Genomic DNA, 19,140 nt, shown 5'->3' on the forward strand with positions numbered 1-19,140 from the left:
TGAATGGCTGTCCGGACTAGCTGCGTTGACCCTTTTTGTACTAACTCTACCCACACACGAATATGGACCACACACACACTCATCACAGATGCTGCTTCTACTTTCTATCTATCCTGTTGCCTAGTCACTTTAGCCTACCTATTTGTACATAGCTACCTCAAACCCATGCTTTAAGGGGGGGGGGGGGTTACTAAGCTAACACATGGAATTGTTTTTAGATGGCCATACCATGGATCATTTAGCTATTTGATTTTGAAGTTTAGGGCCCCTTTAGGTATCAAAATAATTCTAAATAAAATATTGAATAACACATTCAGAAATGGCAAAGGACAGCCAAAAATGTATGATAAGGAATACGGTTTTGAAGAGTGTCATATCTAAGAAATATGACACAATTTAACCCCTTTTGTTGCCACAAAACTACCTCCATACTAGGTGGTTTGTATGGGTTCCCTTCCCCTTCACACAAGTCCTGTGACACTTGTGGAGGTCGTAGACTAAAACAGAGAAGGCCATTGTGTTCATGGGTGTCTCCCCTTTCAATGGAGTGGTCATAATAGTTTGTAAGCCAAACATTTCCGTGAGAATACCAATTTTTGGGATGTCTCATGGTCTGACAAACACTGCTGTAGCTCGGCCACTTTCCACTGCACATGCAAAAGGGTGACACTGATGCGGTGGATTGAGACACTGCACATGCAAAAACTCATATCTCTAGTTTAAACTAATGGATTTATGGCAATTTTTTATTATGTTACTTAGATTGACGCAGGTGCATCAATAGACTTAAATTAACTTGGCATTGTTGGACAAGGACCCGTAAGTAAGCATTTCATCGTTAGTCTACACCGGTTGTTTATGAAGCATGTGATAAATAACATGTTGAGCCGACTCATCTCACCAATATTGTCATGCCACATACAGATCTTGGAAGATGCTTGTTTCCTTAAGAAGAGATCTCATATCCAAGGCAATTAAATGGTCGATTTTCAGTTTGTTGTTTATTGAGGAATCCTCCTGAGCGGTTTTAAACAGTTGTAAGACATACACAAGCAATGAATCATGACTAACTATTTACGGTGTATATCTCGATCAAACAAATTACAGAAGAGTAAAAAAAACAATACCATGGTCAAATGAATGGTCGCATTAACTTCTTTACAGAGCTGGTATCAGGTAACTTGGTCTGCTCCAAGAATACCCTTGCAGATTCAATTGAAGGACATTTTATTTCACAATTCCATAAAAAATGAAGTTCAACAAAATATCCTGTTTTCATTTTCCCAACAGCAATGTGCTTTAAAAAAAACTCTGCATACATTGTATAACACTTTAAATATGCAAATATTCTGTACTAATAGTGAACCATAGTCCACTCCTCAGACCAGGCAAGTGTGTCCCCGAAGACTGCAATTATGCTGCTACTCCCTACCACAGACTTTGAAAGGAGACCTTGAGGTGTGTGTCACTGGTTAATGGACAGAGGGGCACGGAGTCATAGAAACAGATCCATAACACACACAGTGTCTGTCTGTCCAACTTTAGAAGGTGTTTTTTATCTTGGAAGCGACCTGTGTGAGGATCTCTCCTATCTTCTTCTGCCAGTAGAGGACATGTTTGGACTCGGCACACCACAGCTCCCCGTGACGCGGCTCAGCGTTCTCACACCGCTTACGCACCTCTTCCTGCTGCTCCTACAGGGGACACAGAGAGAGAGAGAGAATGTGAGACACCATAGAACAACACAGAGCCTCCCACACACATACAAGCTCATACACACACACACACACACACCTCAGTGCCGTGTTGCATCTCAAACTTGTAGAAGAGGGCCCAGGCATCTCCCAGGTCTGGCTCAATCTTCACTGTCCTCAGGAACCACTCTCTGGCCTTAGTGATCTTACGCTCGCTCCAGAACAGCCTGCAACACACACACACACACACACACACACACACGAGCTGGTTACCGCCAGATTATGACTAATATGTTTACAGAGTGAAAGTAAGAGAGAGCGAGGGAGAGTTTAACCTACTGAAGGAATGACAGTTTTAAGTTTCAAGTTTGTAATTTTTTGCAATGTCACATGCACAAGCCTTTCTTGCAAACTCAAAACCCAACAATGCAACAATTAATAACAACATAATACTAGAACAAAAACACAAGAAATATGAAGCAAGCAAGCATACCATATACAGGCTCAGGTCCAATACCATATTTACAATGTGCTGGGATACTGGAGTGACGGCGGTCAACATGTACAGTACCAGTCAAAGGTTTGGACACACCTACTCATTCAAGTGTTTACATTTTTTACTATTGTCTACATTGTAGAATAATAGTGAAGACATCAAAACTATGAAATAACACATATTGAATCATGCAGTAACCAAAAAAAAAGTGTTAAACAAATCTAAATATATTTGATATTTGAGATTGTTGAAAAGTAGCCTCCCGTTTTGAACTCTGCACCGGTACCACTTGCCGGGTGGAAGCAGAGAGGATAGTTTATGGCTTGGGTGGGTGGAGTCTAACAACTTTCAGGACATTCCTAACACACCGCCTGATATAGATGTCCTGGATGGCAGGGATCTCGGCCCCAGTGATGTACTGAGCTGTCTGCACCACCCTCTGTAGCGCCATGCGATCGAGGGTAGTATTATTTCCATACCAGGCAGTGAAGTACTGAGCTGTCTGCACCACCCTCTGTAACGCCATGCGATCGAGGGGAGTATTATTTCCATACCAGGCAGTGATGTACTGAGCTGTCTGCACCACCCTCTGTAGCGCCATGCGATCGAGGGGAGTATTATTTCCATACCAGGCAGTGATGTACTGAGCTGTCTGCACCACTCTCTGTAGCGCCATGCGATCGAGGGTAGTATTATTTCCATACCAGGCAGTGATGTACTGAGCTGTCTGCACCACCCTCTGTAGCGCCATGCGATCGAGGGTAGTATTATTTCCATACCAGGCAGTGATGTACTGAGCTGTCTGCACCACTCTCTGTAGCGCCATGCGATCGAGGGGAGTATTATTTCCATACCAGGCAGTGATGTACTGAGCTGTCTGCACCACCCTCTGTAGCGCCATGCGATCGAGGGGAGTATTATTTCCATACCAGGCAGTGATGTACTGAGCTGTCTGCACCACCCTCTGTAGCGCCATGCGATCGAGGGGAGTATTATTTCCATATTTCCCAGGCAGTGATGTACTGAGCTGTCTGCACCACCCTCTGTAGCGCCATGCGATCGAGGGAGTATTATTTCCATACCAGGCAGTGATGTACTGAGCTGTCTGCACCACCTCTGTAGCGCCATGCGATCGAGGGAGTATTATTTCCATACCAGGCAGTGATGTACTGAGCTGTCTGCACCACCCTCTGTAGCGCCATGCGATCGAGGGGAGTATTATTTCCATACCAGGCAGTGATGTACTGAGCTGTCTGCACCACTCTCTGTAGCGCCATGCGATCGAGGGGAGTATTATTTCCATACCAGGCAGTGATGTACTGAGCTGTCTGCACCACCCTCTGTAGCGCCATGCAATCGAGGGGAGTATTATTTCCATACCAGGCAGTGATGCAGCCAGTTAAAATGCTCTCAATGATACAGCTGTAGAACTTTGAGGATACAAGGGCCAAACTATTTTAACCTCCTACAGCCTTTCCCGTTGTACCCAATCAGCTCCTTGGTCTTACTGACGTTGAGGGAGAGGTTGTTGTTCTGGCACCACACTGCCAGGTTACTGACCTCCTCCCTGTAGGCGGACTCATTGTCACCGGTGATCAGGCCTACCACTGTCATGTTGTCAGCAAACTTGATGATGGTGTTGGAGTCGTGCGTGGCCACGCAGTCGTGGGTGAACAGGGAGTACAGGAGGGGACTAAGCACACACCCAAGTGGGGCCCCTGTGTTGAGGGTCTGCTTGGCAGAGGTGATGTTGCCTACCCTCACCATCTGGGCTCGGCCCGTCAGGAAGTCCAGGAACCAGTTGCAGAGGGAGGCGTTCAGGGCAGTGTGGAGAAAAATTGAGATAGTGTCACATATGGATCTGTTGGGGTGGTATGCAAATTGGAGTGTGTCTAGGGTGTCTGGGACGGTGGAGTTAATGTGTGCCATGACCAGCCCCTCAAAGCACTTCATGATTACACAAGTGATTGCTACAGGGCAGTAGTCAATGTGCGAGATCACCCAATCCTCTGGGTTGGTGACAGCCCTCACACCCGACACAATGTTGTTGTTGTCAAAGGGTGCATAAAATGCATTGAGTTAGTCTAGTAGAAAGGCATCGTTGGGCAGATCACGGTAAGGTCATCCTTTGCAATCCGTAATGGACTGTAGTCCCTGTCACATGCGGCGGGCGTCGGAGCCCGTTGTAGTATGATTGCCTTTTGACTCGTTTGACGACTGAGGAGGGCATAGCGGGACTTCTTAGTCGTTCCTGTCCTTGGCCGTAGCCTCAGGGTTGTCTACGATAGCGCTGTGTGCGGTAGCCTTCGCCTTTATTTTAGCGTGTTAATCCAGGGCTTTTGATTGGGGCGAACCCTCACCGTGGGACAACATCACCGATACATTTTCCAATGAAGAAGGGTGCCAGAGGTGGTTAGGTCGTCAATGTTGTCGGCGGAGACTCTAAACACATTCCAATCAGCGGTAGCAAAGCAGACATGTAGCATAATCTTTGATTCTGGTAACCATTTCTTAATTGAGCGTGTCATGGGTACTTTCTGTTTGAGTTTATGCTAGTAAACAGTAAACAGGAGAACGGAGTCATGATCGGATTAGTCGAATGGCGGATGAGGAAGGGCTACATGCTTGCTTGTGGGTAGAATAACAGTGGTCTAGGACTTTATCACCCCTAGTGTCGTTGGAGATGTGTTGATGGAAGTTGGGCATCACATGTTTTCGTGATGGGAATTAATATCACCGACAACCAGAAAAGCACCCCCTGGATATAGGTTTCCTTGCTGGTTCAAAGCCTTGTACAGTGGGCCGGCGTGTTATTTTTATTATCCCGAGGTGAAATGTATACAACATTCACGATAACAGCTGAAAAGTCCCTCAAGAGAAAGAAGGGTCAGCATTTGACCATCAGGAATTCCAAGACGGGTGAACAGTGGGTCGACACTTCCATCGTGCTGGAGTTGGAGGCAAACCCCTCCCCCCTTGATTTCCCTGACTCCACTGCCCTGTCCGCCTGGTGAATGGAGAATCCATTGAGTTGGATAGTCATGGGGGTGTCTTGTCCGAGAGCCATGTTTCAGAAAATCAAAGAATATTGTAGTTTCGAGAGCAGAGCGGGGGAGAGTTTAACCTACTGAAGTAATGAAAGCAGAGAGAGGGAGAGTTTAACCTACTGAAGGAATGAAAGCAGAGCGAGGGAGAGTTTGTCCTACTGAAGGAATGAAAGCAGAGCGAGGGAGAGTTTGTCCTACTGAAGGAATGAAAGCAGAGCGAGGGAGAGTTGAACCTACTGAAGGAATGAAAGCAGAGCGGGGGAGAGTTGAACCTACTGAAGGAATGAAAGCAGAGCGAGGGAGAGTTTGTCCTACTGAAGGAATGAAAGCAGAGCGAGGGAGAGTTTGTCCTACTGAAGGAATGAAAGCAGAGCGAGGGAGAGTTTGTCCTACTGAAGGAATGAAAGCAGAGCGAGGGAGAGTTTGTCCTACTGAAGGAATGAAAGCAGAGCGAGGGAGAGTTGAACCTACTGAAGGAATGAAAGCAGAGCGGGGGAGAGTTGAACCTACTGAAGGAATGAAAGCAGAGCGAGGGAGAGTTTGTCCTACTGAAGGAATGAAAGCAGAGCGGGGGAGAGTTTAACCTACTGAAGGAATGAAAGCAGAGCGAGGGAGAGTTTGTCCTACTGAAGGAATGAAAGCAGAGTGAGGGAGTTTAACCTACTGAAGGAATGAAAGCAGAGCGAGGGAGAGTTTAACCTACTGAAGGAATGAAAGCAGAGCGAGGGAGAGTTTGTCCTACTGAAGGAATGAAAGCAGAGCGAGGGAGAGTTTAACCTACTGAAGGAATGAAAGCAGAGCGAGGGAGAGTTTGTCCTACTGAAGGAATGAAAGCAGAGCGGGGGAGAGTTTAACCTACTGAAGGAATGAAAGCAGAGCGAGGGAGAGTTTGTCCTACTGAAGGAATGAAAGCAGAGCGAGGGAGAGTTTGTCCTACTGAGACAGTACAGAGGGGAAGGTGGTCATAGCACAGATAAGAGGGGGGGTTGTGAGAGAAAGAGTGAAAGATTAATGTTCTGTAGTTTGGTAGTGTGTGTCGTACTTGGCCACGGCTAGCAGGACGTGTGGGTCGTGTTCACACTTCTTCAGAGCATCAACACTCTTAGTCTTCCTCTGGGGCCGTGCTTCCAGAAACACTGCCTCAGCCCAAAGGATACCTACAGAAAGACAGAGATATATGTAAATGCAATATGTAAGAGTATTTTCTCCATCCTGAACTGTTTCATGTTGAACTGATGATCATGATTAAATATAGACACAGTTAAAACACAAACAACTTTAACCTTCTGATGTCTGAGGACTAAATCATGTCAATTGAGTAAACACATCAGAATTCTGTTTTATTTACACTTCACTAGCTAGGTTTCCAACCAGTTGGCGACAGATTTCCATGCAAATATTCTAAAATCCACATAAATACAAAAAAACTACATTTCCCATCGGAGATGTTTACATCATCAAATTGACTTGTTGCGGATAAAAGGCTGTGCGTGATGACGTAACACACATACAAATGACTTGTGCAGTTAAATTCCTATGTACTGAATAAACAAATCTAATGTAAATGGGTTTCCATTGCATTTTCAACTCTACCGATGGGTTTGTAAAAAAATATTTTTGCGTTAAAGAGCAAATGTGCCCAGCAGCTCAAAGATACAGCATACCACATGATGAGATCATTATGATTTTGTTTTGTCAAACGGCAGTCAAGCATCGATCATCATGTCACCATCTTGCACTTTCACCACCCTGTGAAGTTTATAATTGATGTCATCTGCAGCCTAATAAACAGCTTTCCTGACGAGTCGTAGTGGAAAGACCACACACAATATCATCTCGTGACTCCAAGTTTATGTCAAAATGGTTATTATATCCATATTTGTGCATAAAGGAATTTCCACCGCCATTTCACAAAAAGATCCCACCTTGTCTAGATTATTTTTTTGTCGACATTTGGAAAGTTTACCGACACATTTGCTGTTTCCATCAGGTCTGTCGTGACATTATCTATCCGACGTGTACTTTACTCACATACAAATGTTAGATGGAAACCTGGTTTATGTGAGTAAATACATCTCATATTCTCAACAGTGAGACCAAGCTAACTGGGACAATCACCACTTGGATCTAGCAAACTAAAAAGACTGAGAATTGCTTTCCATCACACACACATTGTGACAGACTGTCTTACCTGAGTTGGGGCACTCTTGTAGGGCTTTAGCCATCAGTGTGTTGGCGATGTTCTTCAGCCCTGCCCTGAACTCCAATCTCACCGACTCCAACCTGACAACACACACAAACAAGGTACTGTGTATATATCAACCAGTTTGTGTGTTTTAAGAGTGTGTGTCTGTGTGTAAGCGTAATGCGTCTGTATATCTCACCATAGGTCTGGGCTCTGTGGATTCTTGAGGCGTGATTTCTCCAGAATGGATCTGGCCCTGGTCAGCTGGCCAACCCTCTCCTCCAGACGAGACAGCAGCAGCCACAGGGACATGGAGTGGGGACACTTCTTCAGCTACACACACACACACACACACACACACACAAACACACACAGAGTTAAGATGAATCAGTGTTAAACACACATAACTGAGCAACATTGAACTACTGTCGCTCTAACTACATGAATATATTCAGATATCTCTCATCATCCAGAATGCCCGCTCCTGTCTTCACGTCCAATCTCCCTTCCACTTCTCTCACCCCCTGGTTGTAGGCCTCCTTGGCCTTCTCTCTCCCTCGCTCCCCTTCCTCACCCCCTGGTTGTAGGCCTCCTTGGCCTTCTCTCTCCCTCGCTCCCCTTCCTCACCCCTGGTTGTAGGCCTCCTTGGCCTTCTCTCTCCCTCGCTCCCCTTCCTCACCCCCTGGTTGTAGGCCTCCTTGGCCTTCTCTCTCCCTCGCTCCCCTTCCTCACCCCCTGGTTGTAGGCCTCCTTGGCCTTCTCTCTCCCTCGCTCCCCTTCCTCACCCCCTGGTTGTAGGCCTCCTTGGCCTTCTCTCCCTCGCTCCCCTTCCTCACCCCCTGGTTGTAGGCCTCCTTGGCCTTCTCTCTCCCTCGCTCCCCTTCCTCACCCCCTGGTTGTAGGCCTCCTTGGCCTTCTCTCTCCCTCGCTCCCCTTCCTCACCCCCTGGTTGTAGGCCTCCCTGACCTTCTCTCTCCCCTTCCTCAACCCCTGGTTGTACTCCTCCTTGGCCTTCTCTCTCCCTCCTCACCCCCTGGTTGTAGGCCTCCCTGGCCTTCTCTCCCCTTCCTCAACCCCTGGTTGTAGGCCTCCTTGGCCTTCTCTCTCCCTCGCTCCCCTTCCTCACCCCTGGTTGTAGGCCTCCTTGGCCTTCTCTCTCCCTCGCTCCCCTTCCTCACCCCCTGGTTGTAGGCCTCCTTGGCCTTCTCTCTCCCTCCTCACCCCCTGGTTGTAGGCCTCCCTGGCCTTCTCTCCCCTTCCTCAACCCCTGGTTGTAGGCCTCCTTGGCCTTCTCTCTCCCTCGCTCCCCTTCCTCACCCCCTGGTTGTAGGCCTCCTTGGCCTTCTCTCTCCCTCGCTCCCCTTCCTCACCCCCTGGTTGTAGGCCCCCTGGCCTTCTCTCTCCCTCCTCACCCCCTGGTTGTACTCCTCCTTGGCCTTCTCTCTCCCTCCTCACCCCTGGTTGTAGGCCTCCCTGGCCTTCTCTCCCCTTCCTCACCCCTGGTTGTAGGCCTCCCTGGCCTTCTCTCTCCCCCTTCCTCACCCCTGGTTGTAGGCCTCCCTGGCCTTCTCTCTCCCCCTCCTGACCCCCTGGTTGTAGGCCTCCCTGGCCTTCTCTCTCCCCCTCCTCACCCCCTGGTTGTAGGCCTCCCTGGCCTTCTCGTTGTGCTCAGACTGCTCCTCTATCTGTCCCCTCATCATCCAGAGCTTGGGGAAGTCCTCGTAGTGTTTAAGAGCCTCGGTACACAGCTCGTGGGCCGCTTCGATGTTCCCCAAAACCCACTCCAGCTTTACTGACTTCATAAACACCTGCAATGGGACAAACACACACTCTGTATATACATTTTTCATCTTAGTCATTACATTAGAACACTTATATTCTCAGCAGCATTTCATTCTGAATAAAATCTTGAAGAAATAGCATTGAACAAATACATTTTTGGTGGCAAGACATCAGACAACCATTTCAAATGTAACTAATATCATGTTAATGATGCCAGGTGCAACATCCTCAAGCCTAGCCTGGGTGTTTCTACCTTCAATAACACCACATTGTTACTTTATCTGGCAAGGCAATGCTATGATCTCCTGGAGACAGACAGCACTTTGGCAGTTTCCCATCCAGTTGTGAATCTAGCAAGCCTGGGCATGGACGCATGGATAACACACCATTACCTTCATATAATACTTCCTCCCAAAACAAGTCTGAGGTCAGGTCCATCTCACCAATTGCTGCTGTTCTACCTGACCGAGAAGCAACCCCTACACACCTAGCACAGCCAGCAGCTTCCAGATTCACATTTCCCCTGTTAGTAAATGACTGAGGAAACTGTGTGTGTGTGTACACTCTGACAAGACAAATGAGTTTTGAAATATCCCCCTGGGGCTTTCGTTCTCTTTCACCCGACACTGATGAGGTTGGGCAAACTAGAAGATGGATGACTGTAGGACTCGCTCTGATTCAGCTCTTTGTATCCATAGAGGAGTCTTGGCTGACTGTAGGACTCGCTCTGATTCAGCTCTTTGTATCCATAGAGGAGTCTTGGCTAACTGTAGGACTCGCTCTGATTCAGCTCTTTGTATCCATAGAGGAGTCTTGGCTGACTGTATGACTCACTCTGATTCAGCTCTTTGTATCCATAGAGGAGTCTTGGCTGACTGTAGGACTCACTCTGATTCAGCTCTTTGTATCCATAGAGGAGTCTTGGCTGACTGTATGACTCACTCTGAATCAGCTCTTTGTATCCATAGAGGAGTCTTGGCTGACTGTAGGACTCACTCTGATTCAGCTCTTTGTATCCATAGAGGAGTCTTGGCTGACTGTAGGACTCACTCTGATTCAACTCTTTGTATCCAGTCTTGGCTGACTCTAGGACTCACTCTGATTCAGCTCCATAGAGGAGTCTTGGCTGACTCTAGGACTCACTCTGATTCAGCTCTTTGTATCCATAGAGGAGTCTTGGCTGACTGTAGGACTCACTCTGATTCATCTCTTTGTATCCATAGAGGAGTCTTGGCTGACTCTAGGACTCACTCTGATTCAGCTCTTTGTATCCATAGAGGAGTCTTGGCTGACTGTAGGACTCACTCTGATTCATCTCTTTGTATCCATAGAGGAGTCTTGGCTGACTCTAGGACTCACTCTGATTCAGCTCTGTATCCATAGAGGAGTCTTGGCTGACTGTATGACTCGCTCTGATTCAACTCTTTGTATCCATAGAGGAGTCAAGAACTACAATGGGTTGCTAATCTGACTAGGAGTGTGCCTTTGGCTTGAGGACAATTAAAGAAAGTTGATATGAAAACCAATAGAACAGGAGAGAGATGACATAGTGGTGGGTCTAATAGAACAGGAGAGAAATTACATAGTGGTGGGTCCAATAGAACAGGAGAGAAATGGCATAGTGGTGGGTCCAATAGAACAGGAGAGAAATGACATAGTGGTGGGTCCAATAGAACAGGAGAGAAATGACATAGTGGTGGGTCTAATAGAACAGGAGAGAAATGACATAGTGGTGGGTCTAATAGAACAGGAGAGAAATGGCATAGTGGTGGGTCTAATAGAACAGGAGAGAAATGACATAGTGGTGGGTCTAATAGAACAGGAGAGAAATGACATAGTGGTGGGTCTAATAGAACAGGAGAGAAATGGCATAGTGGTGGGTCCAATAGAACAGGAGAGAAATGACATAGTGGTGGGTCTAATAGAACAGGAGAGAAATGGCATAGTGGTGGGTCCAATAGAACAGGAGAGAAATGGCATAGTGGTGGGTCTAATAGAACAGGAGAGAAATGGCATAGTGGTGGGTCCAATAGAACAAGAGAGAAATGGCATAGTGGTGGGTCTAATAGAACAGGAGAGAAATGGCATAGTGGTGGGTCTAATAGAACAGGAGAGAAATGGCATAGTGGTGGGTCCAATAGAACAGGAGAGAAATGACATAGTGGTGGGTCCAATAGAACAGGAGAGAAATGGCATAGTGGTGGGTCCAATAGAACAGGAGAGAAATGGCATAGTGGTGGGTCTAATAGAACAGGAGAGAAATGGCATAGTGGTGGGTCCAATAGAACAGGAGAGAAATGACATAGTGGTGGGTCTAATAGAACAGGAGAGAAATGGCATAGTGGTGGGTCCAATAGAACAGGAGAGAAATGGCATAGTGGTGGGTCTAATAGAACAGGAGAGAAATGGCATAGTGGTGGGTCTAATAGAACAGGAGAGAAATGGCATAGTGGTGGGTCCAATAGAACAGGAGAGAAATGACATAGTGGTGGGTCCAATAGAACAGGAGAGAAATGGCATAGTGGTGGGTCCAATAGAACAGGAGAGAAATGGCATAGTGGTGGGTCTAATAGAACAGGAGAGAAATGGCATAGTGGTGGGTCCAATAGAACAGGAGAGAAATGGCATAGTGGTGGGTCTAATAGAACAGGAGAGAAATGGCATAGTGGTGGGTCTAATAGAACAGGAGAGAAATGACATAGTGGTGGGTCCAATAGAACAGGAGAGAAATGACATAGTGGTGGGTCCAATAGAACAGGAGAGAAATGACATAGTGGTGGGTCCAATAGAACAGGAGAGAAATGACATAGTGGTGGGTCTAATAGAACAGGAGAGAAATGGCATAGTGGTGGGTCTAATAGAACAGGAGAGAAATGACATAGTGGTGGGTCTAATAGAACAGGAGAGAAATGGCATAGTGGTGGGTCTAATAGAACAGGAGAGAAATGACATAGTGGTGGGTCTAATAGAACAGGAGAGAAATGGCATAGTGGTGGGTCTAATAGAACAGGAGAGAAATGACATAGTGGTGGGTCTAATAAAGAAGTAAATGGAAATACATTTTCCAGATTATAAAATAAAATCATTGAAAATACTTCACCAGAAAGCATGACTTGGCCAGAGGAATCGAGGATCATTAGTTTATTTTTTATATTTTTTACTGTTTATCGTTTCAAATCACATGCTTATAGATCTATGTCTTTTTGGGAAGCCTGCAGTGCGCGTGGCAATAGGCCTAGCTGATTATTGAGCTGCAGCTGTCAGTGAAAAACATTAAGCACACATAGAAACTAAAAAGTTATTACTGAAACCAAACTGCTCCATGAAAATGCACATAATGATAATCTTACCTGGCACCAAATGGTTTAACATGCGAATGCATTTAGAATTGTTGCGCAATGAATGGGCTTATATAAAAGTGCATATTTTCCTCCATCAGGAGAAATCCCACTCAAAATAGGCTCTGTACTCTGGGCGTGTATGACAGTTGTGTGGGATGAATAAGATACATAATGACCAACGAAAATAGGCTCTGTATGCTGGGCGTGTATGACAGTTGTGTGGGATGAATAAGATACATAATGACTAACGAAAATAGGCTCTGTATGCTGGGCGTGTATGACAGTTGTGTGGGATGAATAAGATACATAATGACCAACGAAAATAGGCTCTGTATGCTGGGCGTGTATGACAGTTGTGTGGGATGAATAAGATACATAATGACCAACGAAAATAGGCTCTGTATGCTGGGCGTGTATGACAGTTGTGTGGGATGAATAAGATACATAATGACCAACGAAAATAGGCTCTGTATGCTGGGCGTGTATGACAGTTGTGTGGGATGAATAAGATACATAATGACTAACGAAAATAGGCCAATTTCATTCCACCACATTATGCACATTAACCTATATACCGATAAGCTTGATGGTCAAATGTATTTCCATCGACTGATATTTCCATCAATTAATAAAAAGCATTATTTTGCTATGGGATTTTTTTTGGCCGACAAAAGTTTTATCAGCTTTTCATTTGGATGTATTGGCCGAAAGCAGGCAGTTGCCGGCTAACGGAAACCCTGACACACCACCCCACACTCACCCTGGCAGTAGGAGCACTGCTGCGGGCCTTGGCCAGTAGTCGACGTGCTCTCTCATATTCATTATTCTCAGACTCCAACTTCACAGCAGCCAGCCAGATCTCCTCACTGTTAGGGTTAGCCTGGACACAGACAGATAGGAGGAAGGGTGTTTTACTTCCACCAAATGTTGGTTTACTTTGCTGTGTACCCTGTTGTTTTAAAGAAAGATACTGTTGGAATAAGCATGTTTACTCCGGCTAGCAAGCGCATTGCTCCTCTCTCACCTGGAAGGCCAGAGCCAGGATGCTACGGGCAGCAGGCACGTCCTCAGCCAGCCACTTAGACTTGGCCCCCATCAGCCATAGCACCTCAGCCTTGGGACAGTGAGCCACTGCCCTCTGCAGCAGTGCCTCCAGAGACTCCCTGGGGGGGGGGGGGGGGGGGGGGTGGATAGTGAGAAGTAAAAGGGTGCATCGTGGAGAGATAGAAAGGGGGTCAGATGAGAAGAAAATGAGGGAGTGAGAGAGAGATGTGGGTAAAGACAGAGGGAGGAGAAAGGAAATAGAGATTGAATAAGTAATGGTGAGAAAGTGTGAGGACAGGCAGGCTTTGAAACAGTGATTGATCATAACTAACCGTATGGGTTTGGTTAGCTAAATTAGCAAGTCAAATCAAATCAAATTGATTTATATAGCCCTTCGTACATCAGCTGATATCTCAAAGTGCTGTACAGAAACACAAACAAGTCTGTTTGTTACCAAGGCAACTATTGTCGCTATCTAGTAAACGGGCTAGCTACTTCAGTGGATGTTAAACACATTTCTCCCTGTAAATGAACACATTTCTAGCAGTAAAATTTGTTAAATTACTGCCATGGTATAAATCGGATAATCAACTTGGGGCTCTATGCGTTCTCTGGAAAATAGGTTAGTTCCACAGAGTTGAGGATCCCTGGTTAAATTAATGAAAAGCAACTAATGAAATTGATTGGCTTCTATTGAATCATTTGCCAATGACAACGTGCCATAGTGATGATATCTACTTTGATACAATTACAATCAATAGGTACAGGCATTTAATTCAACTTTCAACACATACCTAGTGCCGTGGTTCTTCTCGAAGTAGGCTGCGCGGAGCCACACACTCTTCTTGCTAGGGAACATCTGCAGGGCGTGGGCATAGATGGCACGGGCACACTCCAGAGCCCCATGGGACACACACTGAAATAAAAAATAATTACAGATAATGTATCAAACTAAGGACATGCCATATGTGTCTAATATAAACTGAGTATCTCGATAATAGATCCAGGGGGATCGCAATATTAGAGGATAAGGAATGGGTGAAAGGTCGTCATGCTTACACTCTCTGCATCCTCCATCCAGGTGTGTTTACAGTCCTCCTCCTCGATGCCGATGCCAATAACCGCCCGGATCACCGCCTGGCACGTTGCCACGCTGCCAGCTTTATCACATTCCTCTGCATCCTGGAGACGAGGGGGGAGAGGCAGAAAGAATAGGTTGAGCGAGGAGAGGACAGAGAGTGGTACGGACGGGAGGGAAAATGAAAAGACGAGGGAGGGAAGGAAGAGAAGAAGAATCGTGAGAAAAGTTTGAAAGGGAGAGGGGGAGTTGAAAGGATGGACAGGCGGGAGAGGCAGGAGAGAGCGAGAGAGAACCACAGGCAAGCCAGTGGAATGCTAGAGCAACAACAGAGTGAATTATGTGAAAACATGTCCCCAAATGCTCTAAAAAAACAACCAGGGATCCTCAACCATTTATAGACTGATTTATGGGCGGCCAGGGCTTCAAACTGTACTGGGGAAAAACATGATCTCTTTCTTTTGAGTTGAATCAATCCAGTGTTTGATCTGGCTCTGTAGTGCCAAACCCATATGCTTAATATTACCCCTGTGTACTCCAATATACCTCCCATGCCTGTTCCAGAGAACTGTTGATGGACCACTTCACTTTAGAGCCAAGAAAAAAGTAAAAACAAGGGGAAAGAAAGCAAAGAAATAAATCCGACAGATAATTGCAATCCAAAGCTTGGTTGCACAACAATAAGTGTAAGTTGAACAGAGGTGAAATGCACGGAGGTCAGAAAGACATCAGTCACCTACCTGCAGGAAGTGACACACACACACTGTGCAAAGTGTTTGAGTGCTCCACTTGTTTTGTGCTGCAGTGATTAAATAACATGGACGACAGAGTTGTTCCAAATGACTCTGGCACGCCAGCACCTCTGAAGAGAGGAAGTGACTATAGTATCCTTTTACAGAGTGGAGTCAAGGGCAACACCGGCATGATTTGAGTAAAGGGTGAAGGGACTTTTCAACATTAGACGTTTTCCAAAAGCTGGGGTGAAGCGGAAGGCTTTTGTATCATCTACAACTTCCGGGTTGGAGCGAGCGGTCGCATCCGCACTCGGTCCGCAGGTAGTATTACATTTCATTATAGTACAACGGTTTGATTTGTCTAATCTTAGCAATTTCTTCTTAGCTAGCTACATAGCCGTCTTTGTATCATAGATAATTGCGTAATTATCGTATTTCGTCGTCCTAACGCAGTCTACACTGCTATCTGCCCTGCAGCTAGCCAGCTAGCTAACGTCCACCGTCTACCGATTAGCAGCACAACTATTACACTCAACTGAACGACTTGATTAGTGTAGTGTTAGCTAGCTACATAGTTGTCTTTGCTGTCTTCGTATCCAAGATAATTGTGTAGTTTAGAGTGTGTAGTTTTAGAGTGATTATCTTAATTTACCGAGGTTAGCTAGCCAGCTATTTGTCGTCCGTAACGTAGGAGACACTGCTAGCTAGCCAACAGCTAGCCAACGTCTACCGAACAGAACTTCCGCACTCAACAACCCGGTCGCATTTCGCTTCGCTCCACAGGTAGTATCACATTTTTCATTTAATTTCATTACAGTACAACGGCTTGATTTGTTTGATCGTAGCTAGCTACATAGCTAGCTACATAGCCGTCTTTGTATCAAAGATAATTGTGTAGTCTAGAGCGATTTCCTAGGTTAGCTAGCCAGCTATTGTCGTTCTTTTAACGCAACGTAACGTAATCAACACTGCTAGCTAGCCAGCTAGCCCCGAATAGCAGCACAGTAGAAACTATTACACTCAACGGAACGACTTGATTAGTGTAGTGTCAACAACGCAGCCACTGCCAGCTAGCCTACATAGTCAACAACGCAGCCTCTGCCAGCTAGCCTACTTCAGCAGTACTGTATCATTTTAATCATTTTAGTCAATAAGATTCTTGCTACGTAAGCTTAACTTTCTGAACACTCGAGACGTGTAGTCCACTTGTCATTCCAATCTCCTTTGCATTAGCGTAGCCTCTTGTGTAGCCTGTCAACTATGTGTCTGTCTATCCCTGTTCTCTCCTCTCTGCACAGACCATACAAACGCTCCACACCGCGTGGCGCGGCCACCCTAATCTGGTGGTCCCAGCGCGCACGACCCACGTGGAGTTCCAGGTCTCCGGTAGCCTCTGGAACTGCCGATCTGCGGCCAACAAGGCAGAGTTCATCTCAGCCTATGCCTCCCTCCAGTCCCTCGACTTCTTGGCACTGACGGAAACATGGATCACCACAGACAACACTGCTACTCCTACTGCTCTCTCTTCGTCTGCCCACGTGTTCTCGCACACCCCGAGAGCTTCTGGTCAGCGGGGTGGTGGCACCGGGATCCTCATCTCTCCCAAGTGGTCATTCTCTCTTTCTCCCCTTACCCATCTGTCTATCGCCTCCTTTGAATTCCATGCTGTCACAGTTACCAGCCCTTTCAAGCTTAACATCCTTATCATTTATCGCCCTCCAGGTTCCCTCGGAGAGTTCATCAATGAGCTTGATGCCTTGATAAGCTCCTTTCCTGAGGACGGCTCACCTCTCACAGTTCTGGGGCGACTTTAACCTCCCCACGTCTACCTTTGACTCATTCCTCTCTGCCTCCTTCTTTCCACTCCTCTCCTCTTTTGACCTCACCCTCTCACCTTCCCCCCTACTCACAAGGCAGGCAATACGCTCAACCTCATCTTTACTAGATGCTGTTCTTCCACTAACCTCATTGCAACTCCCCTCCAAGTCTCCGACCACTACCTTGTATCCTTTTCCCTCTCGCTCTCATCCAACACTTCCCACACTGCCCCTACTCGGATGGTATCGCGCCGTCCCAACCTTCGCTCTCTCTCCCCCGCTACTCTCTCCTCTTCCATCCTATCATCTCTTCCCTCTGCTCAAACCTTCTCCAACCTATCTCCTGATTCTGCCTCCTCAACCCTCCTCTCCTCCCTTTCTGCATCCTTTGACTCTCTATGTCCCCTATCCTCCAGGCCGGCTCGGTCCTCCCCTCCCGCTCCGTGGCTCGACGACTCATTGCGAGCTCACAGAACAGGGCTCCGGGCAGCCGAGCGGAAATGGAGGAAAACTCGCCTCCCTGCGGACCTGGCATCCTTTCACTCCCTCCTCTCTACATTTTCCTCTTCTCTCTCTGCTGCTAAAGCCACTTTCTACCACTCTAAATTCCAAGCATCTGCCTCTAACCCTAGGAAGCTCTTTGCCACCTTCTCCTCCCTCCTGAATCCTCCTCCCCCCCTCCTCCCTCTCTGCAGATGACTTCGTCAACCATTTTGAAAAGAAGGTCGACGACATCCGATCCTCGTTTGCTAAGTCAAACGACACCGCTGGTTCTGCTCACACTGCCCTACCCTGTGCTCTGACCTCTTTCTCCCCTCTCTCTCCAGATGAAATCTCGCGTCTTGTGACGGCCGGCCGCCCAACAACCTGCCCGCTTGACCCTATCCCCTCTCTTCTCCAGACCATTTCCGGAGACCTTCTCCCTTACCTCACCTCGCTCATCAACTCATCCCTGACCGCTGGCTACGTCCCTTCCGTCTTCAAGAGAGCGAGAGTTGCACCCTTTCTGAAAAAACCTACACTCGATCCCTCCGATGTCAACTACAGACCAGTATCCCTTCTTTCTTTTCTCTCCAAAACTCTTGAACGTGCCGTCCTTGGCCAGCTCTCCCGCTATCTCTCTCAGAATGACCTTCTTGATCCATATCAGTCAGGTTTCAAGACTAGTCATTCAACTGAGACTGCTCTTCTCTGTATCACAGAGGCGCTCCGCACTGCTAAAGCTAACTCTCTCTCCTCTGCTCTCATCCTTCTAGACCTATCGGCTGCCTTCGATACTGTGAACCATCAGATCCTCCTCTCCACCCTCTCCGAGTTGGGCATCTCCGGCGCGGCCCACGCTTGGATTGCGTCCTACCTGACAGGTCGCTCCTACCAGGTGGCGTGGCGAGAATCCGTCTCCACACCACGTGCTCTCACCACTGGTGTCCCCCAGGGCTCTGTTCTAGGCCCTCTCCTATTCTCGCTATACACCAAGTCACTTGGCTCTGTCATAACCTCACATGGTCTCTCCTATCATTGCTATGCAGACGACACACAATTAATCTTCTCCTTTCCCCTTCTGATGACCAGGTGGCGAATCGCATCTCTGCATGTCTGGCAGACATATCAGTGTGGATGACGGATCACCACCTCAAGCTGAACCTCGGCAAGACGGAGCTGCTCTTCCTCCCGGGGAAGGACTGCCCGTTCCATGATCTCGCCATCACGGTTGACAACTCCATTGTGTCCTCCTCCCAGAGCGCTAAGAACCTTGGCGTGATCCTGGACAACACCCTGTCGTTCTCAAATAACATCAAGGCGGTGGCCCGTTCCTGTAGGTTCATGCTCTACAACATCCGCAGAGTACGACCCTGCCTCACACAGGAAGCGGCGCAGGTCCTAATCCAGGCACTTGTCATCTTCCGTCTGGATTACTGCAA

At 47.1% G+C, this 19,140-nt stretch overlaps 1 protein-coding gene across 1 annotated transcript in view; it reads right to left on the bottom strand.

The window, feature by feature from the left end:
• Positions 1 to 982: 982 nt before the first annotated feature.
• Positions 983 to 19,140, bottom strand: part of prpf6 (PRP6 pre-mRNA processing factor 6 homolog (S. cerevisiae)) — a 33,484-nt gene continuing 15,326 nt past the window's right edge. Inside the window, exons 12-21 of the mRNA XM_029621488.2 lie at positions 14,649 to 14,771; positions 14,384 to 14,505; positions 13,570 to 13,708; positions 13,306 to 13,425; positions 9,054 to 9,230; positions 7,622 to 7,755; positions 7,429 to 7,520; positions 6,280 to 6,394; positions 1,795 to 1,921; positions 983 to 1,694 (exon numbers count right to left, since the gene is read on the bottom strand). Of these exons, the coding sequence (XP_029477348.1) occupies positions 1,542 to 1,694; positions 1,795 to 1,921; positions 6,280 to 6,394; positions 7,429 to 7,520; positions 7,622 to 7,755; positions 9,054 to 9,230; positions 13,306 to 13,425; positions 13,570 to 13,708; positions 14,384 to 14,505; positions 14,649 to 14,771 (1,302 nt within the window). The 3' untranslated portion in view covers positions 983 to 1,541. The remainder of the gene's footprint in view (positions 1,695 to 1,794; positions 1,922 to 6,279; positions 6,395 to 7,428; positions 7,521 to 7,621; positions 7,756 to 9,053; positions 9,231 to 13,305; positions 13,426 to 13,569; positions 13,709 to 14,383; positions 14,506 to 14,648; positions 14,772 to 19,140) is intronic.

Source organism: Oncorhynchus nerka, linkage group LG20, assembly GCF_034236695.1.
Source record: "Oncorhynchus nerka isolate Pitt River linkage group LG20, Oner_Uvic_2.0, whole genome shotgun sequence".
In the NCBI taxonomy this organism is placed as follows: domain Eukaryota; kingdom Metazoa; phylum Chordata; class Actinopteri; order Salmoniformes; family Salmonidae; genus Oncorhynchus; species Oncorhynchus nerka.